At 55.0% G+C, this 12003-nt stretch overlaps 5 protein-coding genes across 5 annotated transcripts in view; 4 read left to right on the top strand and 1 right to left on the bottom strand.

The window, feature by feature from the left end:
• Positions 1 to 1614, top strand: part of PTSG_12066 (uncharacterized protein) — a 2614-nt gene extending 1000 nt beyond the window's left edge. The window contains exons 3-6 of the mRNA XM_004995396.1: positions 184 to 249; positions 555 to 615; positions 755 to 828; positions 1121 to 1614. Coding sequence (XP_004995453.1) covers positions 184 to 249; positions 555 to 615; positions 755 to 828; positions 1121 to 1205 — 286 coding nt within the window. The 3' untranslated portion in view covers positions 1206 to 1614. The remainder of the gene's footprint in view (positions 1 to 183; positions 250 to 554; positions 616 to 754; positions 829 to 1120) is intronic.
• PTSG_12067 (uncharacterized protein) lies at positions 1573 to 3877 on the top strand. The gene is made up of 7 exons (XM_004995397.1): positions 1573 to 1675; positions 1964 to 2186; positions 2394 to 2512; positions 2709 to 2781; positions 3052 to 3167; positions 3385 to 3465; positions 3721 to 3877. Exons 2-7 carry the CDS (start codon positions 1988 to 1990, stop codon positions 3808 to 3810), a joined length of 678 nt encoding a protein of 225 aa, XP_004995454.1. The 5' UTR covers positions 1573 to 1675; positions 1964 to 1987; the 3' UTR covers positions 3811 to 3877.
• Positions 3878 to 4147: 270 nt separating this feature from the next.
• Positions 4148 to 5976, bottom strand: PTSG_03731 (uncharacterized protein; the record flags this gene model as incomplete). The annotated part of the gene is made up of 6 exons (XM_004995398.1): positions 4148 to 4294; positions 4541 to 4899; positions 5090 to 5141; positions 5280 to 5339; positions 5478 to 5628; positions 5900 to 5976. 6 exons carry the CDS (start codon positions 5974 to 5976, stop codon positions 4148 to 4150), a joined length of 846 nt encoding a protein of 281 aa, XP_004995455.1.
• Positions 5977 to 6184: 208 nt separating this feature from the next.
• PTSG_03732 (uncharacterized protein) lies at positions 6185 to 9383 on the top strand (the record flags this gene model as incomplete). The annotated part of the gene is made up of 7 exons (XM_004995399.1): positions 6185 to 6337; positions 6524 to 6688; positions 6943 to 7882; positions 8138 to 8360; positions 8564 to 8644; positions 8865 to 8976; positions 9258 to 9383. The coding sequence occupies 7 exons, from the start codon at positions 6185 to 6187 to the stop codon at positions 9381 to 9383; spliced, it is 1800 nt and encodes a 599-aa protein (XP_004995456.1).
• Positions 9384 to 9818: 435 nt separating this feature from the next.
• PTSG_03733 (dynein intermediate chain 2) overlaps positions 9819 to 12003 on the top strand; it is a gene marked incomplete at its 5' end in the record, with an annotated part of 3987 nt that continues 1802 nt past the window's right edge. The window contains 6 exons of the mRNA XM_004995400.1: positions 9819 to 10001; positions 10286 to 10369; positions 10539 to 10616; positions 10801 to 10952; positions 11285 to 11394; positions 11642 to 11897. Of these exons, the coding sequence (XP_004995457.1) occupies positions 9819 to 10001; positions 10286 to 10369; positions 10539 to 10616; positions 10801 to 10952; positions 11285 to 11394; positions 11642 to 11897 (863 nt within the window). The remainder of the gene's footprint in view (positions 10002 to 10285; positions 10370 to 10538; positions 10617 to 10800; positions 10953 to 11284; positions 11395 to 11641; positions 11898 to 12003) is intronic.

The following is a 12003-nucleotide window of genomic DNA, read 5'->3' on the forward strand; positions in this document are numbered from 1 at the left end:
TGTGTGAGTGTGTGTGAGAGTGTGCGTGTGAGTGATCGTGTGTAGCTGTGTGTGAGTGTGTGTGAGTGTGTGTGTGTGTGTGTGTGTGAGTGCGTGTGAGTGATCGTGTGTAGCTGCGTGTGTGTTTTTCCTGTCTGCGTCTTGTTGTCACAATCTCTGATCGGTGGTGGACCTACTTGCCAGTGTTAAGCACGAGGTGAAGGCTGGATCTGTCGCCCAGCGTGTGCACAACGCCCAGGAGGCATCAAAGTACGCAGAGTAGCGCTCGTGCACTGTGTGTTGTGTTGTGTTGTGTTGTGTTGTGTTGTGTTGTGTTGTGTTGTGTTGTGTTGTGTTGTGTTGTGTTGTGTTGTGTTGTGTTGTGTTGTGTTGTGTTGTGTTGTGTTGTTGGTGCAGTGGTATTCGTGCATCTGCCAGTGGTCTTCACCGTCATGGGTGTTGGAGCCGTGTATGACGCTCACACACATGCAAACACACACACATACACACATACACACACACACACATACAAACACACACATACGCGCGCACCATTTTTGCTCTCCATCCAATAGGGGCGCTGCCTTGGACAGCATCATGGGTCTCATTGACAAGAAGCAGTCCATCAGTACGCTGGTGCGTCGTCGTGTGATTATGCACACCACTTCCCCCCCCCCATTGCCCTCTGCGCCATGTGATTCGTGACGCCCACAAGTCTGTGTTTTTATGTGTTGCAGCTCGCTGCTCATCCTTGCAATCCTGCGATGTGGCACAGACCAAGTCCAAGATGGACTGGGAGCAGTTTAAAGGTCAGAACCCAGCCGCCGCTGAAGTGGAAAAGAAGTCAAGGTTGGTGGCGTGCATGGTCCGTGATGTATGTGTATGAGTGCGTGTGATATGTGGTGTGAGTGCGGGTGATGTGATACGATGTGTGTGTGTGTGTGTGTGTGTGTGTGTGTGTGTGTGTGTGTGTGTGTGTGTGTGTGTGTGTGTGTGTGTGTGTGTGTGTGTGTGTGTGTGTGTGTGTGTGTTCAAGCTGCCAACTCCCTCCCCTGTCTCTGGTTTTCACTTGTGTGTTCCCTTTGTTGTTGGCGTCTTGACACCTGACACCTTTTCCCTGCTGCACGCGTGTGCCGTGCAGCTATCTTGATGACGTGGAGTTTCTGGAGCGGGTGGACCATCGCCAACATGAGCAGGAGCTGGACGCAAAGACAAAGCGGCGGTGACACCCACGCACGTATTCGTATGTGTTTGTATGTATGTATGTATGTGTGTGTGTTTGTGTGTGTGTGTGTGTGTGTGTGTTTGAGTGCGTGTGTGTGTTTGTGTGTGTGTCTTTGAGTGTGTGTGTGTCTGTCAGCATCTATTGTTACGTACATGTTTGTGCAATGTGTGTGTGCACGTTCTGTACGTTGTGCGTTTTGTATGAGCTGGCATTCTTCCAGCCCGCAGCCTTTAGCGTGTTTTCTTATGGAGTTAGGGGTCTTGTCCATAGCCGCCATAGTAGCTGGCGTCGTACATAATATGAAGGCACAACCTCAAGCGGGATGTTTGAAGAGAGAGAAGGCGCAGTCAACAAACAACGCAGGAACCCAAGGTTCCTGCAGTCGCAATCTATGTTTCGCACGGGAACCACTCGTGTTTGGTGCGCATTAGACACCCGGTGGATACACGCAATACAACAGCAAGAGGAGAGGTTTGTTTGTGTTTGGCAGTGGTGTTGTGTGAGTGGGAGTGTTGCGGGATGGGTGAAGCCGGTGTTAGGCTGTGGCCGGCATGACTACTGCTGGTGTGTGTTGTGCCCCTGCGCCAACGCTGCGCACGCCCACACACTTTGGACATGTCATTCTATTGGTGAAGACACACACCCACACACATACACACAGACACACAGACACATACACACACAGACACACAGACACACACACACACACACACACACACACAGACACACACACACACACACACACACACATACACACAGCCGCTGAATCTCAAACAGGAAAGAATGCCGCCCAAGAGGGATTTGACTGCCGCACGCCTGCGCCGCATGGGTGCAGACGCTGCCAACATTGACACACTCAAGGCCGACAAGGCGCATGCAGAGCGGCTGGCTTCGCTTGCAGCCTCTGCGAGCTCACGCAGTGCCGCCCCTCTCCCACCAGGCAAGGGCGGTGAGGCGCCCAAGCCCGCCGCACCTGCTGCAGGTAATTCGTGTGTGTGTGTGTGTGTGTATGTGTGTGTGTGTGTGTGTGTGTGTGTGTGTGTGTGTGTGTGTGTGTGTGTGTGTGTGTGTGTGTGTGTGTGTGTGAGCGTGCGTGTTTGTTGCGGTTGCATGCTTGCTCACCAATCGCTCAGATAGTCACTTCTGCTGTCGTTGCTGCGTGCTGTATCGATGGTTGCTGTTTGTGCAGCGCCAGCCAAGGTTGAGAAGTTCCGTGCCATGGATGACTTCAAGAGTGACGAGATTGACATGCAGAAGGGCGCCACAGTCTTTGTTGTCGGTAGCCCCGACGCAAACAACCAAGTCCAGGTGTGTGTGTGTATGAGTGTGTGTGTGTGTGTGCGTATCCGTGTGCGTATCCGTGTGCGTATGTGTGTGTGTATGCGTGTGCGTGTACATGGGTGAGGTGTGTGTCTATGCGTGCGTACGATTAATGGGGGTCGAATGCCAGTAATGCCAGGCTTTGTCGCTTTACTCTCATTCTTTTGAGCGTTGCATTGGATAGGCGGTCGTTGGCGGCAAGGCCGGCAAGGTTCCCTTTGACAAGCTGCGCAAGATTACACCCGAACTGCTCGAAGGTGCGCCTTGTGTATGCACATGCACATGCACATGTGTGAGTGCATTTGTGTCCTCGCGTGTGTCTGTGTGTGCATATGTGCGTATGTGTGTGTGTGCATATGTGCGTATGTGCGCGAGTGCTGCACTTTTGTATGCGCGCCTGCTGCTGCGTTGCATACATGCATGCACACATGTGCACTGTGAGCTGTCGCAGCACGTTTTTGCCTTCCCTTTGGCTTGGCTGACATGCGTGCGCGTGGCGCGTGGCGTGTGGGTGTCGTTCTATTCAGAGGAACGCAAGCAGCGGGAGAAGGAGATTGAAGAGGCGTACCGCCAAGAAGAGGAGCAGCTCAAGCAAGAGATGGAGCGCATGAAACTCGAGAACCAGGCCAAGTCCAGCCAAGGCGTACGTGCTTGTACTGGTTTTGCATGTCTTATGCAGCATTGCGCGTGGCGTGTGTTGCGTGCGTGCGTGTGTGTGTTTGTTGTGTGTTGTGTGTGTGTTGTGTGGTGTGGTGTGTGTGTGTATGATGCCCTTGTCAACCCGCACCCTGCCTACCACCCCCCCTCTCCCCATCTCCTCTTCTCCGCACTCACCCCTCACCCCCACCGCCACTGTGCAGACGTCTGAGGCAACTGGCGGGGCCACGTCTGAGGAAGTGACGAAATACGAGAAGGAGATTGATGAGAAGTTCGAGAGCGAGGTGCGATTCACCGCGTGGCATGGCGTGACACGCGCTGCTGCCGTTTGCTGTGGGTACTTTTGGCTGGTGGTGCTGTTGTCTGGTGGTGTTGGTGGCGCTGGTGGTACCCCTTGTTGTGGCCTCCGCCGCAATGTTTGCTTGCTTGCTTGCTCGTTGTAGCTGTTCCGTGTAGTGCGACACGCTCATCTGAACCACCACCACCCCAACGGCCTGCTGTTTCGTCCTCGAAACCCTTGCCTGCTACCCACGCACCAGCGGCAAGCGCTGCTGGAGGAGGAGAAGCGGCTGAAGGAGGAGGCGGCCCGCCTCGAGGAGATGATGCGCGCACTCGACGAGGACGACTAGACGCCGCAACCACACCACACACACACACACACACACACACACCCACACACACACCCACACACACACACCCACACACACCCACACACACCCACACACACACCCACACACACACACACACACACACACACACACACACACACACACACACACACACACACACACACACACACACACACATTCAAGCAGCAGCAGAGAAACGTCGGCTAGAGCGAGCCTGAGAAGCAAACTGCACACGCCAACGGTGGTGCACGCACAATCCTGACACATCACCCACACACCCACACACCAACACAGCAGCGTGCGACAAGAGCAGCTGCCTCCGCTGTCGCTGCTCGTGTCAGGGCTGGTGATGCAGGGCCTTGTTGAACTCTTCAACGAGGTGCTGTGTCAGGGCGGCAATCTGCTCGTCGGTCAGGTGGTGCTGCAGCCCAAAGTCCTGCACAACCGTCTCCAGCTCATCCCCTTCACGCACCACAAGCACCTCCTGCATATGGTGTGTGTGTGTGCATGTGTTTGTGTGCATGTGTGTGTGTGTGTGTGTGTGTGTGTGTGTGTGTGTGTGTGTGTGTGTGTGCGTGAATGTGCGTGCGTGCGTGAATGTGTTCATCTTTCTGTCCAAAGCGTCATCATCAGAGCGAGGCCATCAATTAACAACATCCCCACCGCCGTCATAGCGCGTGTACGATGCACAGGTGCTGCACGCCCGATGCGGCAGTAAATATCCACTCACTGTTTCGTTGTCATCAAGCTCAACCTCCAGCTTGAAGATGGGGCGTGGGCGCGATGCTACCACCAGTATCGCCGGTGCTGTCGATAGCGGCTGTGTTTCTGTTGGCATGCGAGCAGCTGGAGACATGGCGGCGTGCTGCATGTTTGGTGACTGCCCAGCCTCCACTTGAACCGGTTGCTGCTGCTGCTGCTGCTGTTGCTGTTGTTGCATCCTGGCCTTCCCCGCCTCTGCTGTCTGCCGTTGTTGGGCAGTGGCTGTCGACGCTGTCGACGCTGATGAGGGTGATGATGACGATGATGCTGGTGATGGTCCCTCTGGCTTTGCCCGCTTCCTCTTTTCATCGCCTCCAAGCAGCGCCCCTGCATTCATGCATCAAGCACACAGGACACGTGTAGGCCGGGATGTGAGCATGTCAGGCAAACAACCCGTAGTCTATGAAAGCGCGCGTGTGACCAACAAAAGAGGTGACAGCAAGGCGAGTCTCCTGGTGCAGTACGTGCTGTGTCGCACAGTGCACCAATACATCCATTCATATCCATTGCACCCCACCAAATGCTCTCGAAGCAAGCTTGCCGCTTGGTCCGTTCCTTGACAGCTCGCGCTGCATGTCCATGTTCGCAAGCGAATGGGGTTCAAACGGCCATGAGCAAGCGCGAGCACACGTGCCGAGGTGAACGCCGTGAGTTGGCAAACTGTTTGGTATGAGCACAGCTCTCGCCCACCTCTACCTCTTCTTCACCTGTCTGTGTCGTCTCAAGTCCTGGCTCGTGGGCATGTTGGCCTTGACACGTTGGGCAACCTGATGTGGAACGAAAACAAACAACAAGGAGTCGAAGCAAAGGAGAGCAATTAATCCCATACAGCAACAAGCCACATCTCGCGCGGACCCACGCAGAAGCAAGACAGGCAGATAAGCAGACAAGACGGGCAAACAGACCCGACGCGTGGGTTTGCGTGGGTGGCCTATCTGCTGCTGTCTTGCTGCTTTGCTCACCCGCTCTGGTTGTTGTTCACGTTGCCATTCTTCTTCCACTCTGTTCCGGACTCGCTGCATGTATTGGATGTGTCGAATGAAGCCGCTGCTCAAACTACACCACAGTTCAAAAGTTGTGCGGTGTGTGGATGTATGTGTGGATGTGTGTGTGGATGTGTGTGGATGTGTGCGTGGATGTGTGTGTGGATGTGTGCGTGGATGTGAGCGAGTCAAGGTGAAGAAGAGCGCTGCCACTGTGGTGTTGGTTCGTTACAAAACCCGCAAGCAAACAAGAAGGCGAACACATGTGGCGCATCCCCAACCAACGAGCAAAGTAAAAGCAACCATGCATGCAAGAGCACACACGCACGCCAACGAAGCCTTACTCGAGCTTCTGCTTCCTGGACGCCTTGGCGGCGGCGGTGGCGGTGGCCTCATCCAACCCTCCCCCTCCACCGTTCATCTCTGTCTCCTTTGTCGCTTCCATCATCACAACAACAACGGCATCAACAACGACGGCAGCAGCAGGCAGCAGCAGTGTCAGTTCGTCGCCTGTTGGTCGGTGTTGCCGTTGTTGCCACTACACATTATGGTGCTTCTGGCAGTTTCACCTGTCCGCTGCTCGATGTGAGCGACACAGCACCACAACCACACAGACAACATCCACAGCCATGGCGAGCACCACGACGCCATCAGGCACTGCTTCCCCGCAGCACAGGCGGGTGGGCGACCTGTTGACGCGAAAGGAGGCGGAGCGCATTCGCTGGGATCATGTCCTTAAGCTGTGCGAGGATGGCGTGACACTCGAAACTTTACAAGCAGCGGTCCGTGGGTGCATATGTGCTTGCACTATGGCGTGTGTGTGTGTGTGCGTGTGTGTGTGTGCGTGTGTGTGTGTGTGTGCGTCATGCCTTTCACTTGTTGCTGCGAGTTCTGTGGGTGTTCCCCACCTCCCCTTTCCCCCCCCCCACCCCCGCTCCTAACTCCCACTCCCTGCCCCGCTCCAACAGGCGAACGTGCTGACCAAGGCCCACTATGATAGCGCAGTTGAAGACCGTGCCATCTCCAAGCGCTGTGGCTACCCCGTCTGCGCTCGTGCTTTGCCACAAAAGCGCAAAGCCTTGTACAAGGTGCACCGGAATGCAGGCGTCCTCCTCGACATGCAAGAAGCCAACGTGAGGCCACCCTGTGACTTTGTATGCTTACCGCCAACAGACACAGAAATACAGACACACAGACAGAAACAGACACAGACACACACAGACACATAGACACACAGACACACAGACACACATAGACACACAAACACACAGGCACAGACACAGACACAGACACATAGACACAGACACAGACACACACAGACACACAGACAGACACACACATAGTTAGACGCAAACTCATGCGTTTGGGTGTTTTGTGTGGCTTGCAGCAATTCTGCAGCAAGCGGTGCTTTGCGGCATCGCGGCATTTGCGCCGGCAAATCACGGGGAAGCCGCACCTCATCGACATTGTATTGCCAGAGCCGAACAAGGAAGACACCCAGGCCGCAGAGCAAGGGGTAATGGCACAGCCAGCCCTCACGTCATCACGGCACAGTGGCAGCGGTCTAGCAGATACAACCTCGCCGGATCACGCCATCTCAGAGCACCGCACCTCAGCAGCGCCGCCCGCGCCCCCAACGGGCGACGGTGGCGCACACAACGCAGTGGAAGGGTTTGACCCAGACACCTTTGACGAGATGGCCGACAGGATGCGCGCGCACCTCGCCCTTGCTCACTTGCGGCGCAGCGGCGGCAGCGGCAGCGGTGGCGAAAGCAACAGCATGCGCCGCAGTGGTGATGACGGCGGCGATGGTGGCGATGGTGGGGGTGGGGATGACGTGGAGATGAGTGCAGAGGAGCAGGACATGTGGCGAAAGCACGATGAGGCGATGGCCATGCTGGCGCAGATGGAGAAGCAGCAGCGTGAGCAGCAGCAGCGCGCATCCCTGGACAAGCTCGTGACAGAGCAGGAAGCGGAGGAGGAAGTGGACACGGACGGCGATGAGGCAGACAAGAGGATAGAGAGGAAACAAGGGGACAAAGGGAATACAGAAGAGATGCAGCAGGAAGGCCGGGGGCAGGACGAGAGCGAGAGCAAGGCGCGAGAAGACAAGGGGCAGGACGGGGATGAGGAGGAGTATGACAGCGACGATATTCCAGAGGAGGAGGAGGAGGAGGAGGAAGACAAGGAGGCGGCGGAGGAAGATGACAAGGATGACAAGGAAGAAGCGGGCAGCAGGAGGGAAGAGAGAGGCGAGGCGAATCATGCGGTTGTGACATCAAAGGGCCAAAGCAGCGCCGTTGCCGTTGACGTTGGTCTTGCCCCTGGTGTTCAACAACAACAACAACAACAACAACAACAACAACAACAACAACAACAACAACAACAACAACAACAACAACAACAACAACAACAACAACAACAACAACAACAACAACAACAACAACAACAACAACAACAACAACAACAACAACAACAACAACAACAACAACAACAGCATCATCATCATCATCATCAGCTGGTTTCCTCTGCACGTCGTGCCCTCAGCTTGGAACAGAGCGTTGCGCTGTGGATCAACGCAGATACGCTCGCCTTTCTTCATGGACACAGCCAACAACAGCAACAGCAACAGCAACAACGACCAGGGCCCACACGGCAGGAAGGTGTTGGCAGCGGTCGCCGGATGTTGGAGGATGGGGAGCGGGACATTGGGTGCGACGTGATTGAGCGGCTGCTGCCATCTGTCGACTCGATTGCGCAGCTCAACAGGCGCCGGGAGCTCTTCCTTGAACTGTTGCAGCAACGGTAAGGCTTGTGTTCGTGGTGTGTGTGTGTGTGTGTGGTTGTCTGTGTTGTTTGCTTGTTGTCGTGTGCCTGTGTTGTTGTGAATGCCACTTAAGCGTGCTGAAATGAAGCACGTGCCCTTTTCTTGCCCTGCCACAGCTGCTCACCCTCGTTTGACTACGGCCTCTGTGTGTGTGCGTGCGCGCGCGCGCGTGCGTGTGCAGGGCTGCGCCGTTGGTGTCATTCTTGAAGTTGGACACTGTGGCCGTTGCAGACATCTTTCGGCGCATCGTCAATCACTTCCTGTGCGCAACACCGTGTCGTGCTGTAAATGTGTGCACGTGTGCGTATGTGTGTGTGTGTGTGTGCATGCGTGCATTCCGTTTGTGTGTGTACATGTGTGCGTGCGTGCATTCTGTTTGTGTGTCTGCTTGTGTGAGTTCTGCTCGCCATATTCGTCGTCTGTTTGCCCCACACATTGTTCCTGCATCTTACTGTTGCATGGTGGGTGGCGTGTGGGTGCAGAATTCTGGCGGACTCGTTTGTGCTGTCGAAGCAAGAGTGGCCCATGGTATCGCTGTTGATTGTGTGCATTGCAGGACATGTTGATCCTCGCATCAGGCAGCGGCTAGCACAGGTTTGCTTTGGGTGTTTGTTTCTTTGTTTGTGTGTTTCAACCGTGTGTTGCTGTTCCTCCAGCTCAAAACACACATGCAAACTTTGATGACGTTGATGCGCACACAACAAGTGCAAGCCCACGCACGTGCACTCACACGCCGTACACGTACACGCATACTCACTCACACACACATTCACACACACACGCACACACACACACACACACACACACACACACACACACACACATACTCACTCACACTCACACGCTCACACACACACACACACACGACCTGGCAGCGAGTGAATGGGCAGATGCTGTTGGAGCGTGCGTGTGTGCTGTTGCGCACAGACAAGGAGCAGCTGCAGGCGCTGTTGGCGCACTTCCGTATCCATGATTACTTTGTACAATTATCGAAATCGTAGCCTGCTCAAATACACTATTTGTCCCAATTATCTTGCAAGTCATACAATTTGCGGGCGAGCTCACGTATCCACCGACACTTGCTGTTGAGAGGTTACAAAGTGCGCACACTTGGCAACAGAGAAAGCGGAGCAGAGAAGCAGCAAGCAGATACGACTGTTGTTGCTGGGGCCACTCACTAACACCTAACACCGACACCAACAGCAGCCACCCAGCCCGCTGGACAAGCGACAGTTAAGGGCAAGCAACCAGCCGCCACGCTTCGCAGACAAAGTGCGACCAACGAACAAGCGGCCTGTGCGTTTGTGTGTGCGTACTTCACCCGGTCTTTTGCCGCAGTCAAGTTGAAGATCGTACGCCGCCGTGCTTTGTTTTGTTGTTGGTTGCACCACATCACCACATCGGCCGAGTCAGGGATTGAGAGATAGCTGGCAAGGATGGAGATTGTACACGTGTATCAGAAGAAGCGCCGCGAGTTCGGGCGGCAATGCGTCTTCTCCGACCGCAAGGCGAAGGAGATGGTGAACATCGAGCCCGATGAAGGCCAGCGTGACGAGTTCATCTACAAGAACCCTGCCGATGTTGCCATCCAATGCACGAAGGACTTTTCCGAACATGAGGTGCGCAGCCGGTCCTGCGTCCATGTGTGTGTGTACGTATGTGTGTGCGTATGTGTGTGCGTGTGTGCAACTGTAGTTGTGTGCGTGTGTGTGCAACTGTGCGTGTGCACAACTGTTGCGGTGTGTGCGTGTGTGCGTGGGAACAATTGTGAGTGCAGGTGTGCACCTTTGTATGGAAATGTACATCACCCTTCTGTCTTGTGCCGTGGGCGCTGTCTCATGTGGTAAATTATTGTGTGATGCGTGGATTGTGTGGCTTGCCGGTGCCTGTTACCTCGACGCAGGTCAACACAGAGACGGTCGAGTTCAAGGACAGTGGAATGAACCATGTCGAGGGCGGCTGGCCAAAGGATATTGATCCAGACGAGGTACGCAATCAACCCTGCCACGCATGCATGTTCATGGAAAGCGCGGACAGCGCACGCTGCACGTGATCATACACAGACTGCTTCGTAGCCGGCTGCAGACTGCTCACCCCTGTCTTGTTCCGCCCCACGTGTACGTGTGGGTTATTGACATGTGTGTGTATTTGTGCAGGTGGAGCAGGTGATGCGCTACAGAAAGAAGGTGGAGAAGGACGAAACGTTCCAGGAAACCATCATGAACTTGGGAGGGGTACGTGGTTTCCACATTGTCACCCCCCCCAACCACAAGCAGCTGTTCTGAACCCCTTGCCTTACCTGCTTCGCCTCTCAAGGCTCACCACACTTTGTCTCACCACAACACAAAACACACACACACACACACACACACACACACACACACACACACACACACACTCGCATACTCGCTGTTGCAGATGATGGAGACGTTTATCCAACAGAACAATGCAATTGACATTTACGAGGAGTATTTCCCGCACGAGAGCGAGACGGCTGTACTTGAGCCGCCAGCCGCCACCATGGTCAACGTCTTCAGAGACCCCTGCACACCCGCGCGATCCGCCTCATCGTACGTTTGAATTTGTGTGTGTGTGTGTGTGTGTGTGTGTGTGTGTGTGTGTGTGTGTGTGTGTGTGTGTGTGTGTGTGTGTGTGTGTGTGTGTGTGTGTGTGTGTGTGTGTGTGACACGCGCATGTCCGCTCAAAGAACAGAAAACAGAAAACCATGGGCGTTGCAACCCTCCCCCCTCCCGCACCTCTTTCCTCGGCTCTTTCCAACACCACTGACCCCATCCACCTTTCGTTTACTCACACTCTCTGCATCGCTCTCTTTTCCATCCAACCCACTCGCATGCCAACTGTCGTGCACCATGCATGTGTGCTCGTGCGGGAACGTGCGCAGGCTGTCGTGGTACCCCGATGGCGCACGAAAGCTTGCTGTTGCATACAGCATCCTCGAGTTTCAGAAGGCGCCGGCCGATGTCTCCATGGACAGCTACGTCTGGGACCTTGGTGCGACACCACGCGTTTCAGCGCAGCATGTGTTGTTGTGTTGTGTTGTGTGTGCGTCTGCGCGCGTGTGTTGTGTTGTGTATGCCAGGAGGGTGATTGAGATGTATCCTCGGTGAATGCGCCGATATGTTCAGTGTTTCACACGTGCTCCCTCCACACCCATCTCACCGTGCACACCTGCCCTTTACCTCGGCCACCACCCTTCCACCAACTTCCACCCATCCCCCCCCCCCAATTCCTCGACCAGAGCGGCCCAACATGCCCGACTTTACGCTGTCGCCGTCGTCGCCATTGGTGTCGCTGCGGTACAACCCGAAGGACGTGCACATCCTGCTTGGCGGGTGCTACAACGGGCAGGTTGCCATCTGGGATACGCGCAAGGGCTCGCGGCCGCTGGAGACATCGCCCGTCGAGCAATCGCACAGGGACCCCGTCTACGCAGCAGAGTTTCTTGCCTCAAAGACAGGTACGCACACGTGCACACATACGTACACACGCTCTTTGTCCCTTCTCTTTCTCACAATAACACACACACACACACACACACACACACACACACACACACACACACACACACACACACACACACACCACCTACCCTCCTACCGT

The sequence above is a fragment of the Salpingoeca rosetta genome, assembly GCF_000188695.1.
Source record: "Salpingoeca rosetta unplaced genomic scaffold supercont1.8, whole genome shotgun sequence".
In the NCBI taxonomy this organism is placed as follows: Eukaryota; class Choanoflagellata; order Craspedida; family Salpingoecidae; genus Salpingoeca; species Salpingoeca rosetta.